The sequence below is a fragment of the Carcharodon carcharias genome, chromosome 9 (assembly GCF_017639515.1).
Source record: "Carcharodon carcharias isolate sCarCar2 chromosome 9, sCarCar2.pri, whole genome shotgun sequence".
Taxonomy (NCBI): domain Eukaryota; kingdom Metazoa; phylum Chordata; class Chondrichthyes; order Lamniformes; family Lamnidae; genus Carcharodon; species Carcharodon carcharias.
Genome location: NC_054475.1, coordinates 67,535,753 through 67,548,149, shown reverse-complemented (window position 1 = coordinate 67,548,149; position 12,397 = coordinate 67,535,753). Strand labels below are relative to the sequence as shown.

The following is a 12,397-nucleotide window of genomic DNA, read 5'->3' as shown; positions in this document are numbered from 1 at the left end:
GAGTGGAGGTGGTGGAGTATAAAATAACAACTGTTGATGGATGAACTAAGGGCGCAAAACTCTGGCAAGTAGATTTGAACACGGGTAATTGTGCAATCATCAGTCTTGGACTAAAAAAATGCCATGTGAGTATTCTTTCATGAAAAGCTAGAAATGGCGGGGGCCCAAAGATAATGTGGTCCATTTGCACATGTCGCTAAAATGCAGTAGTTGGGTACATAAATAATCAAATGATAATACCTTTATACTGGAGACCTAGAATATAAAGGGGAGAAATTTAGTTACAATTGTACCAAACCTTGGTAAACCACCTCTGGAGTTACTGTGTACAGTTCCCAGCAGCTCACTTTAGAGTGATAAAAGTGTGGAACACTGCCACAAAAAGCAGAAGATACTCCATCTGAGATTGATAGGTTTTTTAGCAGCTATGGACATTAACAGATATGGAGCCAAGGTGGATCGGTGGGGTTCAGATACAGATTAGTCCTGATTCATTGAATGGTGGAATAGGCTCAAGGGGCTGAACGGCTTCCTCACTACTTGTTCCTATATTCTGATTACTTGCATTTCCCCAATTGAGGACTTAGCAGTCCGCAGAGGGTGAATTCCTGGCAACCGAATTAGCAGTTGTATCTTGTTTGGTGAGAGGTCCAACTGTGAAACTACACACAGTACCTAACAAAAATCCACTTTCAGTAAGAAATTCAGTATCTGCCTCTTCCCTGTGCAGATCAGGTGGGTCCAAAACCTCTGTGCTACTAACTGGGACAGATTGTCTTGTAGAGATCTATTTCTTGGGAGCTTGTGTTTCCAAACTGAGACCGTTAGATGAGTAGTATAATACACCAAGCACTATTGTATAACACTCAAGTCTTTGTCCCATTCCTCAGAACTCAATCTCTCTCTCTCTCTCTCTCTCTCTCTCAAGTGCTCATTGTGGCATTGAAATGTGCAGAGTGCAAAGCTGACAGGTTTGAACCCAGGCTTAATCCCACCTGGGTGGTAGATCTGAGCTCCATCTACAATAAGGGATATTGCAGATGACTACTTAACCTCTGGGGGGTTAAAGGATGGGGAAGCAAGCAGCTAGAGGTTCCAGCTCCTAATCACTTTCCACACCAGGATTGGAGAAGTCCCAGAGTAGGAGTGGCACCATTGGAACTGATTTTGCAGAAGGAGTCATTACCTTGAGAAAGCTAAGAAAAGTAACCAGGCCATTTTACTGGGGCTCTGGTGAATGCATGGGTTGTTGAGGAGGTGGGGGTAGAAATGGAATATCTTTGCCCACATGAGCAAAGGTGATGCATGGGGATCTTATTCTTTTACTGAACATAACAGGATTTTTGGCCTAGTTTGACCTTGGCTCTTGTCTCATCTGTAGATTGAAGCAGACTCTGGCCAACCTCCTCATTCCCATCTGTTAGACTCTGAAAGAAATCTATCTGTGGTTTGATATGGATGTTGGCACTGCTTCATCAGCTGCAGCAATGATTGCACTTTTACCTATCTAGATAGCACAAAACCAACTCCATGTCTCGGTCATCCAAGACCCCAAAACTTGGGGTAGAGCAGTGTCCAATGTTTGTGCCATTTATCCTGCTACCTCCATGACACAGAACTGAAACAATGCCAGAAGTAACAAATGCTGATCAGTGTGCCAACAATTCCTAATTCTGAATGGTTTGGTTAAGATGCATTTGCTCGATCCACTCTGGTTACATCTTTAAAACGGGTATCAGTTGAAGATGGTAACTGAGACTAATCAGTATATCTTCATCAGATTTAGAGTTAACTAACTAGCAGGTCAGTCCTGGAAACTGGACTTTCCTTCTCTGATTGGGATCTCTGTCTGTTCCCTAAAAGCCCTACCTCAATACTGTTTTATGGTATGTGATGGATGCTTAGAGCCAGATAACCTTGTAGGGGGTCATCTTCATTAAGCATCAGAAAATTTCCTTCACCCATTAGGGTGTGAGAGGATGCACACTAGTGTGTTTGAATATAATTTTTAGTGCAGTTTTCTAAATGAGACATTCTGTCTGGATGTTGTCCAGTCCTGAAGGTAAATTGGAGAAACTTGGGCTTACAGCCTAGAAAAAGAGATATTCAGGAGGTGCTCTTACAGGGGGAGATATGGGTATGGAAAAAGCTAACTTAGAATATTATTGAGAGTAAGACAAGGTGAAGGACAAAGGTTCAAACTTGTAAAAGGCAATATTAGGACTGATATCAGGAAATTCCGGTTCACACAGTAATCACTGTGGAGGGAAAAACCCTGAAATCACTCTAATTTAGATGCTGCAGTTGGAGGAAGAAACTATTGGATCTTTAAGATGAATGGGCCAAGGGTCTTCTCACCATAGTTAACTTGTGAATTTGAGCAGGGAATTCCAGTTGCTTTCTGTTATTCTTATTTTATCTTTTTAATCTTTTTTTCCTGTCAAGATCCCAGTGTTGGAAATTCAAGTTAAAATCGTGCCTGCTCTCCTTGTGGTAGCAGGTGGCATCTTCTCCTGCACTAACTACTTCACGGTCATCTTCACTGGTGGTGTTGGCAAGAATGGCTCCACCATAGCAGTAAGTGACTGCTCATCTGCGCACGATGAGGGGGCGGGATCAGGCCAGTATGGGGGTGACAGAAATTGGTTAATTGCGATGAGTGGTAGCTGAGACATTGAGGGTGAGGAATCAGGGGACAGATCAGGGAAAGGGAGCAGTGGATGAGGTTGGGGGGTATCAGTGACAGGTTGAAGAAAGAGAGACTATGGAGGGGAACAGAGCAGGAAGATGTTATTAAGAAGATGGATCAACCAGAAAACAAGATCAGACTACAAACTGATTCTGATACTACCAGTAGGAGAACTGAGGGAAAAGAAACAGATGGGCTAGTGTGCATGTACAAACTTCAAGCACTCCCTACAAGCCTGCAATGTTTTTTCTTGCATCGGGTCCTGAAAGGGGCAGGGTCAAAAGATACACAGCCTTGTCAAATCCATTCGGGAATCAACACATAGCTTGAGCAAGGGCATAGTAAGACCATAGCATGACTAGAGTAAAGATGAAGCTACAAGTGCCCAATTTCACACTGCTGTCTGACCCTGGCCATGTTGCAGAAACATGCAGAGAAAAGTAGAGGTAAAGGGAATGTGGAGATGGATGGTTAGAGAGTGTTGTACAGTTGTGATGGAGCAGAGAGAGATGTTTATAAGGAGATTGAAATTCAGGGAATGCAGGAATTACAAAGTTAATGGACAGTTGGGAGTGGTTTATTCATTTCTTCCTGACTGCACATTAATTTTATTTTTCCAATCATGATTTACTGCCCCCAGTGGTTCTGAACCATATCTTGAGATACTGAGTGGGGTGGATGACTGGAGCATGCCCTGTGCTCTGAGCGGGCGACGATTGACACTGTTAATCATGTGTATCATCATGTTTCACAGGGTACAAGTGTGCTGTCACCATTCCTGCACATAGGGGCAGTTATAACACTGGCACTGATGATCTACAAGAAATCTACCAGCCAACTCTTTGAGAATAATCCCTGCCTCTACATCCTCGCTTTTGGCTTTGTCTCTGCAAAAATAACCAATAAATTAGTGGTACGTATATTTTACTGTGGGCAGCTGCTCTCCTCCACCCATACAAACCCTGATCCCTCAGTACTGGCAGCAAGGCCATAACCTACCTGACCAAAAGTCTGGATCTTCAGGGGGTACCATCCTAAGTAATTGATGAAAAGTCTCTTGATAGCCTCTGATAACACACATGGGAGGCTGGTGAACATCTTTAACGCATTCAGTGTCATCATTAAGACCTAGATTTTGCAACTTTAAATATCTTTCTTAAAAACTGATTATGATAGGTTGTGGTGTTAGTTGAACCTTGTCATTCCTTAACACGCTATCTTTTGATGTTGGCCCTATTTGAACTTGGTTTGCATTGTGGATTGTACGTGTCAGCAGCATCTCAGTTGGTCCCACTCTCACTTCTGTCAGAAGAAGGTTGTGGGTTCAAATACCACCCCAGGGACTTGATCATTCCATCTGGGCGAACAGCCCAGTGCAGTATTTAAGGAGGTGCCGTATTTCAGTGTTAAAATGTTGCACTCTTTTCAACTATCTGACCCCCCGGGGTGGCTGTAAAAGAGCACATAACGTTTTCACAGGCTCCTGACGAATAGTTATTCCTCAACCAACATTTCGAAAACACAGGGTCTGCCCATGATCTCATTGCTTTTGGTGGGCTTTTGCTGTGAACACATTGGCTGCTCTGTTTTCTAAACTGGTAACTACACTTCAAACAATCATTGGCTGTAAAGCACTTTGGGGAATTCTGCAAGGGGACTAGGAGATGCAGGCCCGCACTCTTTCATTTCGCACCAAAGCATTCCTAGCAGACATCCCGAAGGCCGGAAAGGTTTCCGCATATGTGCAATTATTAATCTAATGATATTGAATTGCTAACCTTGGAACCAGTGATTGTTATTTTAAACCAGTTGCAGGTAAAGTAAATAGATTCTCCTGATTACAGGTGGCCCATATGACAAAAAGTGAGATGCATTTGCAGGACACAGCCTTTGTTGGCCCGGGGCTCCTCTTCCTGGACCAATATTTCAACAGTTTTATAAACGAGTACTTGGTGCTCTGGATTGCTTTGGTAAGTAGACAGCAGCAGAGCCAGTAACCTGTGTCCTAAACCGGAGTTTAATTTGTTACTTGCAGATGCTTCTAAACTTGCCTCACCCTCACTAGGGCCATCTGTCACTTGCTTATTCTGCTTTCTACTCATAATGTCACCATTAGCACCTCCTTTAGCCAGTATGACTGCTATCAACACCCCTTCGACCTTTTGTTTGAGATCTTTTGCAATCTCTCCTTTGCCTCCACCTATCACTGGCCTTCTATCCAGCTTCATCTGTCCCACTCCACCTTAAGCAATATATATTTCACCACATTTCTACTCTTTAGTTCTGGAGAAAAGTCATATGGACTCGAAACATTAACTCTGTCTTTCTCTCCACAGATGCTGTCATACCTGCTGAGTTTTTCCAGCAATTTTTGTTTTTGCTTCTAAACTTGCCCATAGATTCAAATCATTATCAGAACCACTAGTTAACAGATTTAACTTGACAGCTGCAACTTTCTGACCTCTTGCTACCTAAAGGACAGGCATTTCTAAGTGTGGATTTAAATCTGGCTGATATTTGTTGAATGCTATCTATAGATCTTCTGACAAGGTACTTCCTAGGTACTTAAATTGCGACAAAGAAGTCAGATCTAGAAAAGCAATGACACCGGATGCATTGTTCAGCATAGGAATGAGTAGAGGTCTTAAAAGAATTCTCAAGACTTGGGAGTGTCTTGTATGGGACTGAAACATGAACTGGGGAGTGAGAGGAGGCTTGGGTGCAACTCCTGACTTAAGTTTGGTACAGGTGGGAGTTCCCACCTGTCGGGTGCAGAGAGGGAAAGAAGTTGCTTCATTTTTGTTTGTTTTTCAGCCTTCAGTAACTGGTGAGTTCTTTAATCTCCAAGCTAAGGGACTTGCTATTACTTTAGCTGTGTAAATTAATAGCTAATTGACTAATGACATAAATAAGGTTAGACAGATGTGGCAGGGATAGTGGTGTGCTGTGATTGCAGCATGTGGGGAATCTGTGGAATGCACTGCAGTCCCAGCCAATCATAATGCAGTAAATGTCTGCAACTTGAGAAAATTTGGCTCAGAGTTGCAGACATCGTTGGGCATCAGGGAGGGGGCAAGTTACCTGGTCACTTTGTTCCAGGAGGCAGTCACACTCCTTCACTGGTCGATGGGCAGAGACAGGAGGTTGTGACTGTGAATCAGGCAGGCAAGGGGATTCAGCAGGCAGTGATGAAGGAAACTCAGCCCTTGACTTTGATCGACAGGTACACAGTATTTGCTGTGTAGATGAGAACAAGCTCTGCAGGATTGACGAGCAAACTGATCCTGGTATCATGGTACAAGTTATCATTCAAGTTGTGAGAGCGGAGGGGAGAAGCAAAAAGGAATATGGTAGTGATAGGGGACAGTATAGTCAGGGGGATAGATACTGTTCTCTGCAGCCGTGACCAAGAGCTCTGAAGGTTGTGTTGCCTGCCCGGTACCAGTTTTACGGACATGTCAAGGCTGGAGATGAACTTGTAGTGGGAGGAGAAGGATCCTGTTGTTGTGGTCTACATAGAAATCATTAACTGAGATGGAGTGGTGTGTCTAAATTTGTTGACAATGCAAAGCTAGGTGGAAATGTGAGCTGAGAGCAGAATATTTTTTAAAAGGTGTCAAACTTGTTTCTCTAAACATCAGCATTTACTAGTGAGCTTGTACAAGGAACACAAAGTTAGAATGCAGGCACAGCAAACAATCAGAAATGGCTGGTGACTTTTATTGCAAGGAGATTGGAGTACAGGAATAAAGCAGTCTGTCTTCAATTCTACGGGGCTTTGGTGAGCCAACACCTGGAGTACTCTGTAGTTTTGCTCTCCATATTTAAGAGAGGATATACTTGCATTGGAGGTGGTACAGTGAAGGTTCACTAGATTGGTCACTGAGATAAAAGGGCTGTTATATAATGAGAGGAACTATATTCTCTGGCATTTAGAAGAATGAGAGGTGATGTCATTTAAACATACAAGATTCTAAAAGGGCTTGATAAAATAGAGGGTGAGAGGTTGTTTCTGCTGGCCAAAGAATCTAAAACACAGTCTCAGGTTAAAGGGCTGATCATTTAGGATTGAGATGAGGAGAAATTACTTCACTCAAAGGGTTGTAAATCTTTAGAATTCTCTACCCTAGAGGGTTGTGGGTGCTCCATTGTTGAATACATTTAAGGCTGGAATATTTGGTGTCTTGGAATCAAGGGATGTGGGAAGTGGACAGGAAAGTGGAGTTAAGTCCACAACTGTGATCATATTCGATGTCTGAGCAGATTCGACAGGCCATGTGGTCGTCTACTCTTATTCCTTGTGCTCATGAGAGTAATAAAGAACTCAGGATGGTGGAGGAGGAAAGATGGTTAGTGAAAATCAAGAAAAGGTAACATGGTTGATTGACCAGATTCTAAGGCAGAGAACTTGGTGAAGGTGGTGATATTGGGAAAATTGGTAGATGTATAAGAGGGAGAAAGAGAATGACAACGTTAGACATCGTGAAGTTCAAAATGGATGACTGAAGAGGAAAGTGCAAGGGCATGAGGGTGAAGAAATGAACAGTGGAGCTGCCCTTGGGTAGATCACTGCAACATCTGTAAATGTTCTGGCATTAACCTGATTGCTTCCCTTTTTAAATGGGCCTGTACTGTTTGGAATTTAGAAGAATGAAAGGTGACATTATTGAAACATATAAGATTCTTAGGGGGCTTGACAGGGCAGATGCTGAGAGGTTGTTTCCCCTTGTGGGAGATTCTAGGACCAGAGCTTAATCTCAGAGTAAGGGGTCACCCATTTTAAGACAGATGAGGAGGAATTTGAGGGTAGTCAATCTGTGGAATTATTTACTGCAGAGAGCTGTAGATGCCGGGTCGTTAAGTATGTTCAAGGCTGAGAGAGATTTTTAATGAATAAGTGAATCCAGGATTATAGGGAAAAGGCAGGAAAGTGGAGTTGAGGATTATCAGATCAGCCATGAGCTCATTCTCTGGCAGAGCAGACTCAATGGGCTGAATGGCCGATTTCTCCTTTGTCTTATGGTCTAGCTTCAATTCAGCCAATCCTCAATGTGAGATGAATGGTTGCAAGCCTGTGTCTGTGATTTTCCTCATGGGCTGTCTGACTCAAACTGTCAGGTGTTGCTCTCACTGCCCACAATAAGAGGGATGCAACTGGAGTCTTGTAGCAAGGACTTTATGCTTGCTAAACAGTTCGGCGTGCCTAATTTTCTTTCTGTCCATTTGCTGCTGAGGGAGCAACAAAAAATCCAATGCAGCTCTGCAAAAGGCCATAAGTGATGGAGAGGTGTGCCGTAGTGGGGGCCCTGGGCCTGGTGGGGGGTGTGCTGTAGCGGGGCCCTGGGCCCGGTGACAGGGGCGGCGGTTGTGCCAAAGCGGGGCCCTGGGCCAGGTGACGGGGGTGGGGGATGTGCCGTACCTGGGCCCGGTGGGGGGTGTGCAGTACCAGGGCCCTGGGCCAGGTGACGGGGTGGAGTATGTGCCGTACCTGGGCCCGGTGGGGGGTGTGCAGTACCAGGGCCCTGGGCCAGGTGACGGGGGTGGGGGATGTGCCGTACCTGGGCCCGGTGGGGGGTGTGCAGTACCAGGGCCCTGGGCCAGGTGACGGGGTGGAGTATGTGCCGTACCTGGGCCCGGTGGGGGGTGTGCAGTACCAGGGCCAGGTGACGGGGGTGGGGGATGTGCCGTACCTGGGCCCGGTGGGGGGTGTGCAGTACCAGGTCCTGGGCCAGGTGACGGGGGTGGGGGATGTGCCGTACCTGGGCCCGGTGGGGGGTGTGCAGTACCAGGGCCCTGGGCCAGGTGACGGGGGTGGGGGATGTGCCGTACCTGGGCCCGGTGGGGCGTGTGCAGTACCAGGGCCCTGGGCCCGGTGAGGGGTGTGCTGTAGCGGGGCCCTGGGCCAGGTGACAGGGAGGTGTACCGTAATGATGTGCTCTGGTGGCTTAAGTATTGGCTTGTTGTAATAGGACCCTGTGCTTGTTGATGGAAAGGTTTCTTGTCAGTAGGTAATGGCCTGGTATAGAAGTGGTGTGCTTGGTGGAAGATTGGGGTCGCATTATGACCCTGGCTCTAGGTAAAGGGTGGGTCTACTGTACTGGTTCCTGTTTCAGATGGAGAGATGTGCTGTTATTGGCTCATGGATTGATGAAGGTGATACTGTAGTAGGTTCCTTGGCCATAGGTGAAGGGGATGTGTTCTGTTAGGGGACTCAGATTGATGGAGAGGGACTGCAATGTGCCCCCATGCCAGTTGCTTCATGGGGACATGGGCTTGGTGAAGGTCTGCAGGTATGTGCCTGGTGAGAGGGAAGTGGGTGCTGTAATGGGTGTGTAGGCATGATGAAAGAAGTGTGCTTCATTGTTTGTCTACTGGATTTGATGAAGGCACGGTTTGTGTAATGGGCTCCGGAACCTGAGTTTCCACCCCAGGGTATTGAAACGAAAGGGTAAGGAAGTTGCAAGTAGCTGTCATAAACTGCTGTTGGATTGGAAATTTTAAGAGTAGGAGAGAAGTCAAGTAATGGCAGGCCTATTAATTTAATGTAAGATGTGGGAAGCTGTTAGAATCTGTACTTAACGAATGAGCTGATCAGAGAGCCAGCATGGCTTTGTTAAACCTGGTTCATTTTTACGGTGGTCACTAATGTAGATAAGAGACTCTAATTTTTAACCATGTTGGGTGCCTCAGCTCATCTGCTGAAACCCTCATTCCAGTCCCTGGGCTATTATTCCAGCACACTTCTGGCTGATCTCCCACGTTCTATCCTCTGCAAACTTGAGGTCATCCAAAACTCTTGTGATTTTACCTGTTAAGGTCGGAGACTGAGAATTCTGATTGATGCAAACTCACATTAAACCCAACACCTGTATTGAGAATTTTAAACTAAACAGTTTTGATTAAATCAGTTACCCTTCAGGAGGTCAGTCTGAGATAACTGTACGTCACTTAGGAAGGATCTTTGACCGAGATCTTCCTGCTTGGTTCACTGGGACTCTTGCTGTCACACATCTGTCTTTCTGGAGTGCTCTTGTGTGGGACTTCAGGGGTTTACATACAGGATAGTTTTTGAAAGAGCTCATCCACAATCCTTTTCTGGATGTGGATTGGTTAATTGGTGCATGATTGGCTGGCTGTTGGTTGGTTAGTGTGCTCCCAATTTGTCTTCCACTGGCTTAGCTGTAACTCTTTCGAGTACAAACACGTTTCCATCTGTTTCAGATGATGTTACATTGTTTCATAGTTTGCCATTGTGAGATTTGAACTCTTGATCTTGGGGTTACAAACCCAGTACCATAACCACTTGGCTATTCAGGCCAAGCCTGGCTTAGCTGTATAAGGGCTTCTTCCTGTTCTGCTGTGATTACCTACCTGGTTTTTATCGGTTTGCTGTGATTAACTGCTGTATTTCAATATAAATTGTCCTATTCAAATCAGCAATATCACTGTAATTAACAAGTACTGGTTAAATTACCAAGTATTGCATCCATCTGATTCCCAAGTAACAATGTTCTGAACTTGTAGCCAGCCTGTTAATCTAAATTGAAAACAGAAAATGCTGAAAAAACTCAGCAGGTCCATCAGCATCTTTCAAGAGAGGAACAGTTAACATTGAGTCCATATGACTCTTCAGAGCTGTTCACCTGTTCCTTAGATTCTGCTGCCTGTGTCTCAATTCTCAACAAGTCTTGTTCTCCTCTCGCCCCTGTGCCTGCTGAGCTACACTGATCTCCTGGTAAAGCAAGTCTTGATTATAAAATTCCTATCCTTGTTCTCAAATCTTTCCATGGCTTCGTCCCTCCTATCTCTATAAGCTCTTCCAGCTCCACAGCCCTTAGAGATATCTGTGCTCATCTAATTCTGAAATAAAAACAGAAAATGCTAGAACTCAGCAGGCCTAGTAGTATCTGTGGAGAGAGAAACAGGTAGTGTTTCAAGTCCTTATAACTCTTTAGAGCTGAAGAGCGGTGGAAATGGGATGGGTTTCATTCTGTTGACAAGGGAGCAGTGGAGCAAATAGGTCAGGGATAGGTTGGAAGTCAGGAGAGATAAGACAAAGATGTCATGGACATGAGGCAAATGGTGTTAAAGACTAAAGCATGTGTTAATAGTGGCGTAAAGGTCAGACAGCATAACATGTTAATAGCAGAACAAGGGTCAGCACTTTCTGAAAGCAAAATATGAGAACAAGATGCTGACTAGGCCATGGGCTGGGGTTGTAAAAAAAAAAACAAAACAAAATGGAAGACGCAGTTCGTGGTCGTGAAATTGTTGACTGAAGTTCAGAAGGATGTAAAGTGCCTAATTGGAAGATGCGTTGGGCTTCACTGGAACATTGTAGCTGGCTGAGGATAGAAATCTGAACAGAGCAAGATGGTGAATTAAAATGGCAGGCAACAGGGTCATGCTTGTGGACTGAGTGAAGATGTTCTGCAAAGTGGTCACCCAGTCTGCATTCAGTCTCCCCAGTGTAGCAGAGACTGCATTGTGAGCAGTGAATACAGTAGACTAAATTGAAAGAGGTGCAAGTGAATTGCTGCTTCACCTGGAAGGTGTTTGGGGCCTTGGACAGTGAGGAGGTAAAGGGCTAGGTGTTACACTATCTGCAATTGCATGGGAAGATGCACTGGGAAGGGGATGAGGTGTTGGGGTGACAGAGGATTGTACCAGGTTGTCATGGAGGGAATGGTCCCATCGAAATGCTAACAGAGGAGGTGAGGGGTAGATGTTTGGTGGTGACATGAGTTGGTGGAAATGGTGGAGGATGACCCTTTGAATATGGAGGCTGGTGGGGTAGAAAGTGAGGATAAGGGAAATCCGATTGTGGCTCTGAGAGGGAAGGGGTGAGGGCAGAGGTGCAGGAAATGGGTCAGACATGGTTTAAGGCCCTGTCAACAACAGTCGGCCGTGGGGAGGGGGAGAACCTCAGCTCAGGAAAAAGAAAGACATGTCAGAAACACCTTTGTGGAAAGTAGCATCATCAGAACAGATGCAACGGAGGTGGAGAAACTGGGAGAATGGAATGGAGTCCTTATAGGAAGCAGGGTATGGAGGTAGTTGTGGGAGTAGTTGGGCTTGTAATGAGTATTTGCAGAAATGGAGACAAGAAGTTTAGGGAAATGTCGGAGATAGATTCTAGTTCTGGCCCCTATGCATTCCTATTGTTAATTGCTCCACCAGTGGTGGCCATGCCTTCAGATGCCTTGGCTGCAAACTCTTGAATTCCATTCCCACACCTCTCTACCTTGCTCTCCTCCCTTAAGACACTCCTTAAAATCTGCCTCTTTGACCAAGCTTTGGTCACTTGACCTAATATCCCCTTGTCATGCTGGTTTACAATACTCATGTGAAGCCCATTGGGATGTTTCTTTAAGTTTAAAGTGCCATATGAATACCAGCTATTGAGTTCCAAAAGGCATTCGATAAAGTTCCATGCAGGGATTCTTAGTAAAAATGAGAGTACATAGAATTGGAGGCAACCTGTTGAGCTGGAAATTGGTTGTGAAGGAGGAGTTAATTGGGTAAAATTATGACAAATGGAGTTCAACTGTGAGGTCATCCACTTTGGACTCAAAGATAAATTGGAGTATTTTCTAAATGGCGAGAGACTTGGGGTTCTGGAGGAACAAAGGTGTCTGGGGTGGAGGGGGGCACCATTTAAAAACCAATAGCCAGGTTCAAAAAATTAATTAAATAGGCTAATTTGGT

General features: G+C 45.0%; 1 protein-coding gene across 4 annotated transcripts in view; it reads left to right on the top strand.

The window, feature by feature from the left end:
* LOC121281756 (choline/ethanolaminephosphotransferase 1-like) overlaps positions 1-12,397 on the top strand; it is a 47,511-nt gene that overhangs the window by 31,217 nt on the left and 3,897 nt on the right. For 2 of the 4 annotated variants that reach the window (XM_041194704.1, XM_041194705.1), the window contains exons 5-7: positions 2,446-2,577; positions 3,444-3,602; positions 4,534-4,659. In XM_041194704.1, the coding sequence (XP_041050638.1) occupies positions 2,446-2,577; positions 3,444-3,602; positions 4,534-4,659 (417 nt within the window). The remainder of the gene's footprint in view (positions 1-2,445; positions 2,578-3,443; positions 3,603-4,533; positions 4,660-12,397) is intronic. The other 2 variants (XM_041194708.1, XM_041194707.1) reach the window with 2 other exon arrangements.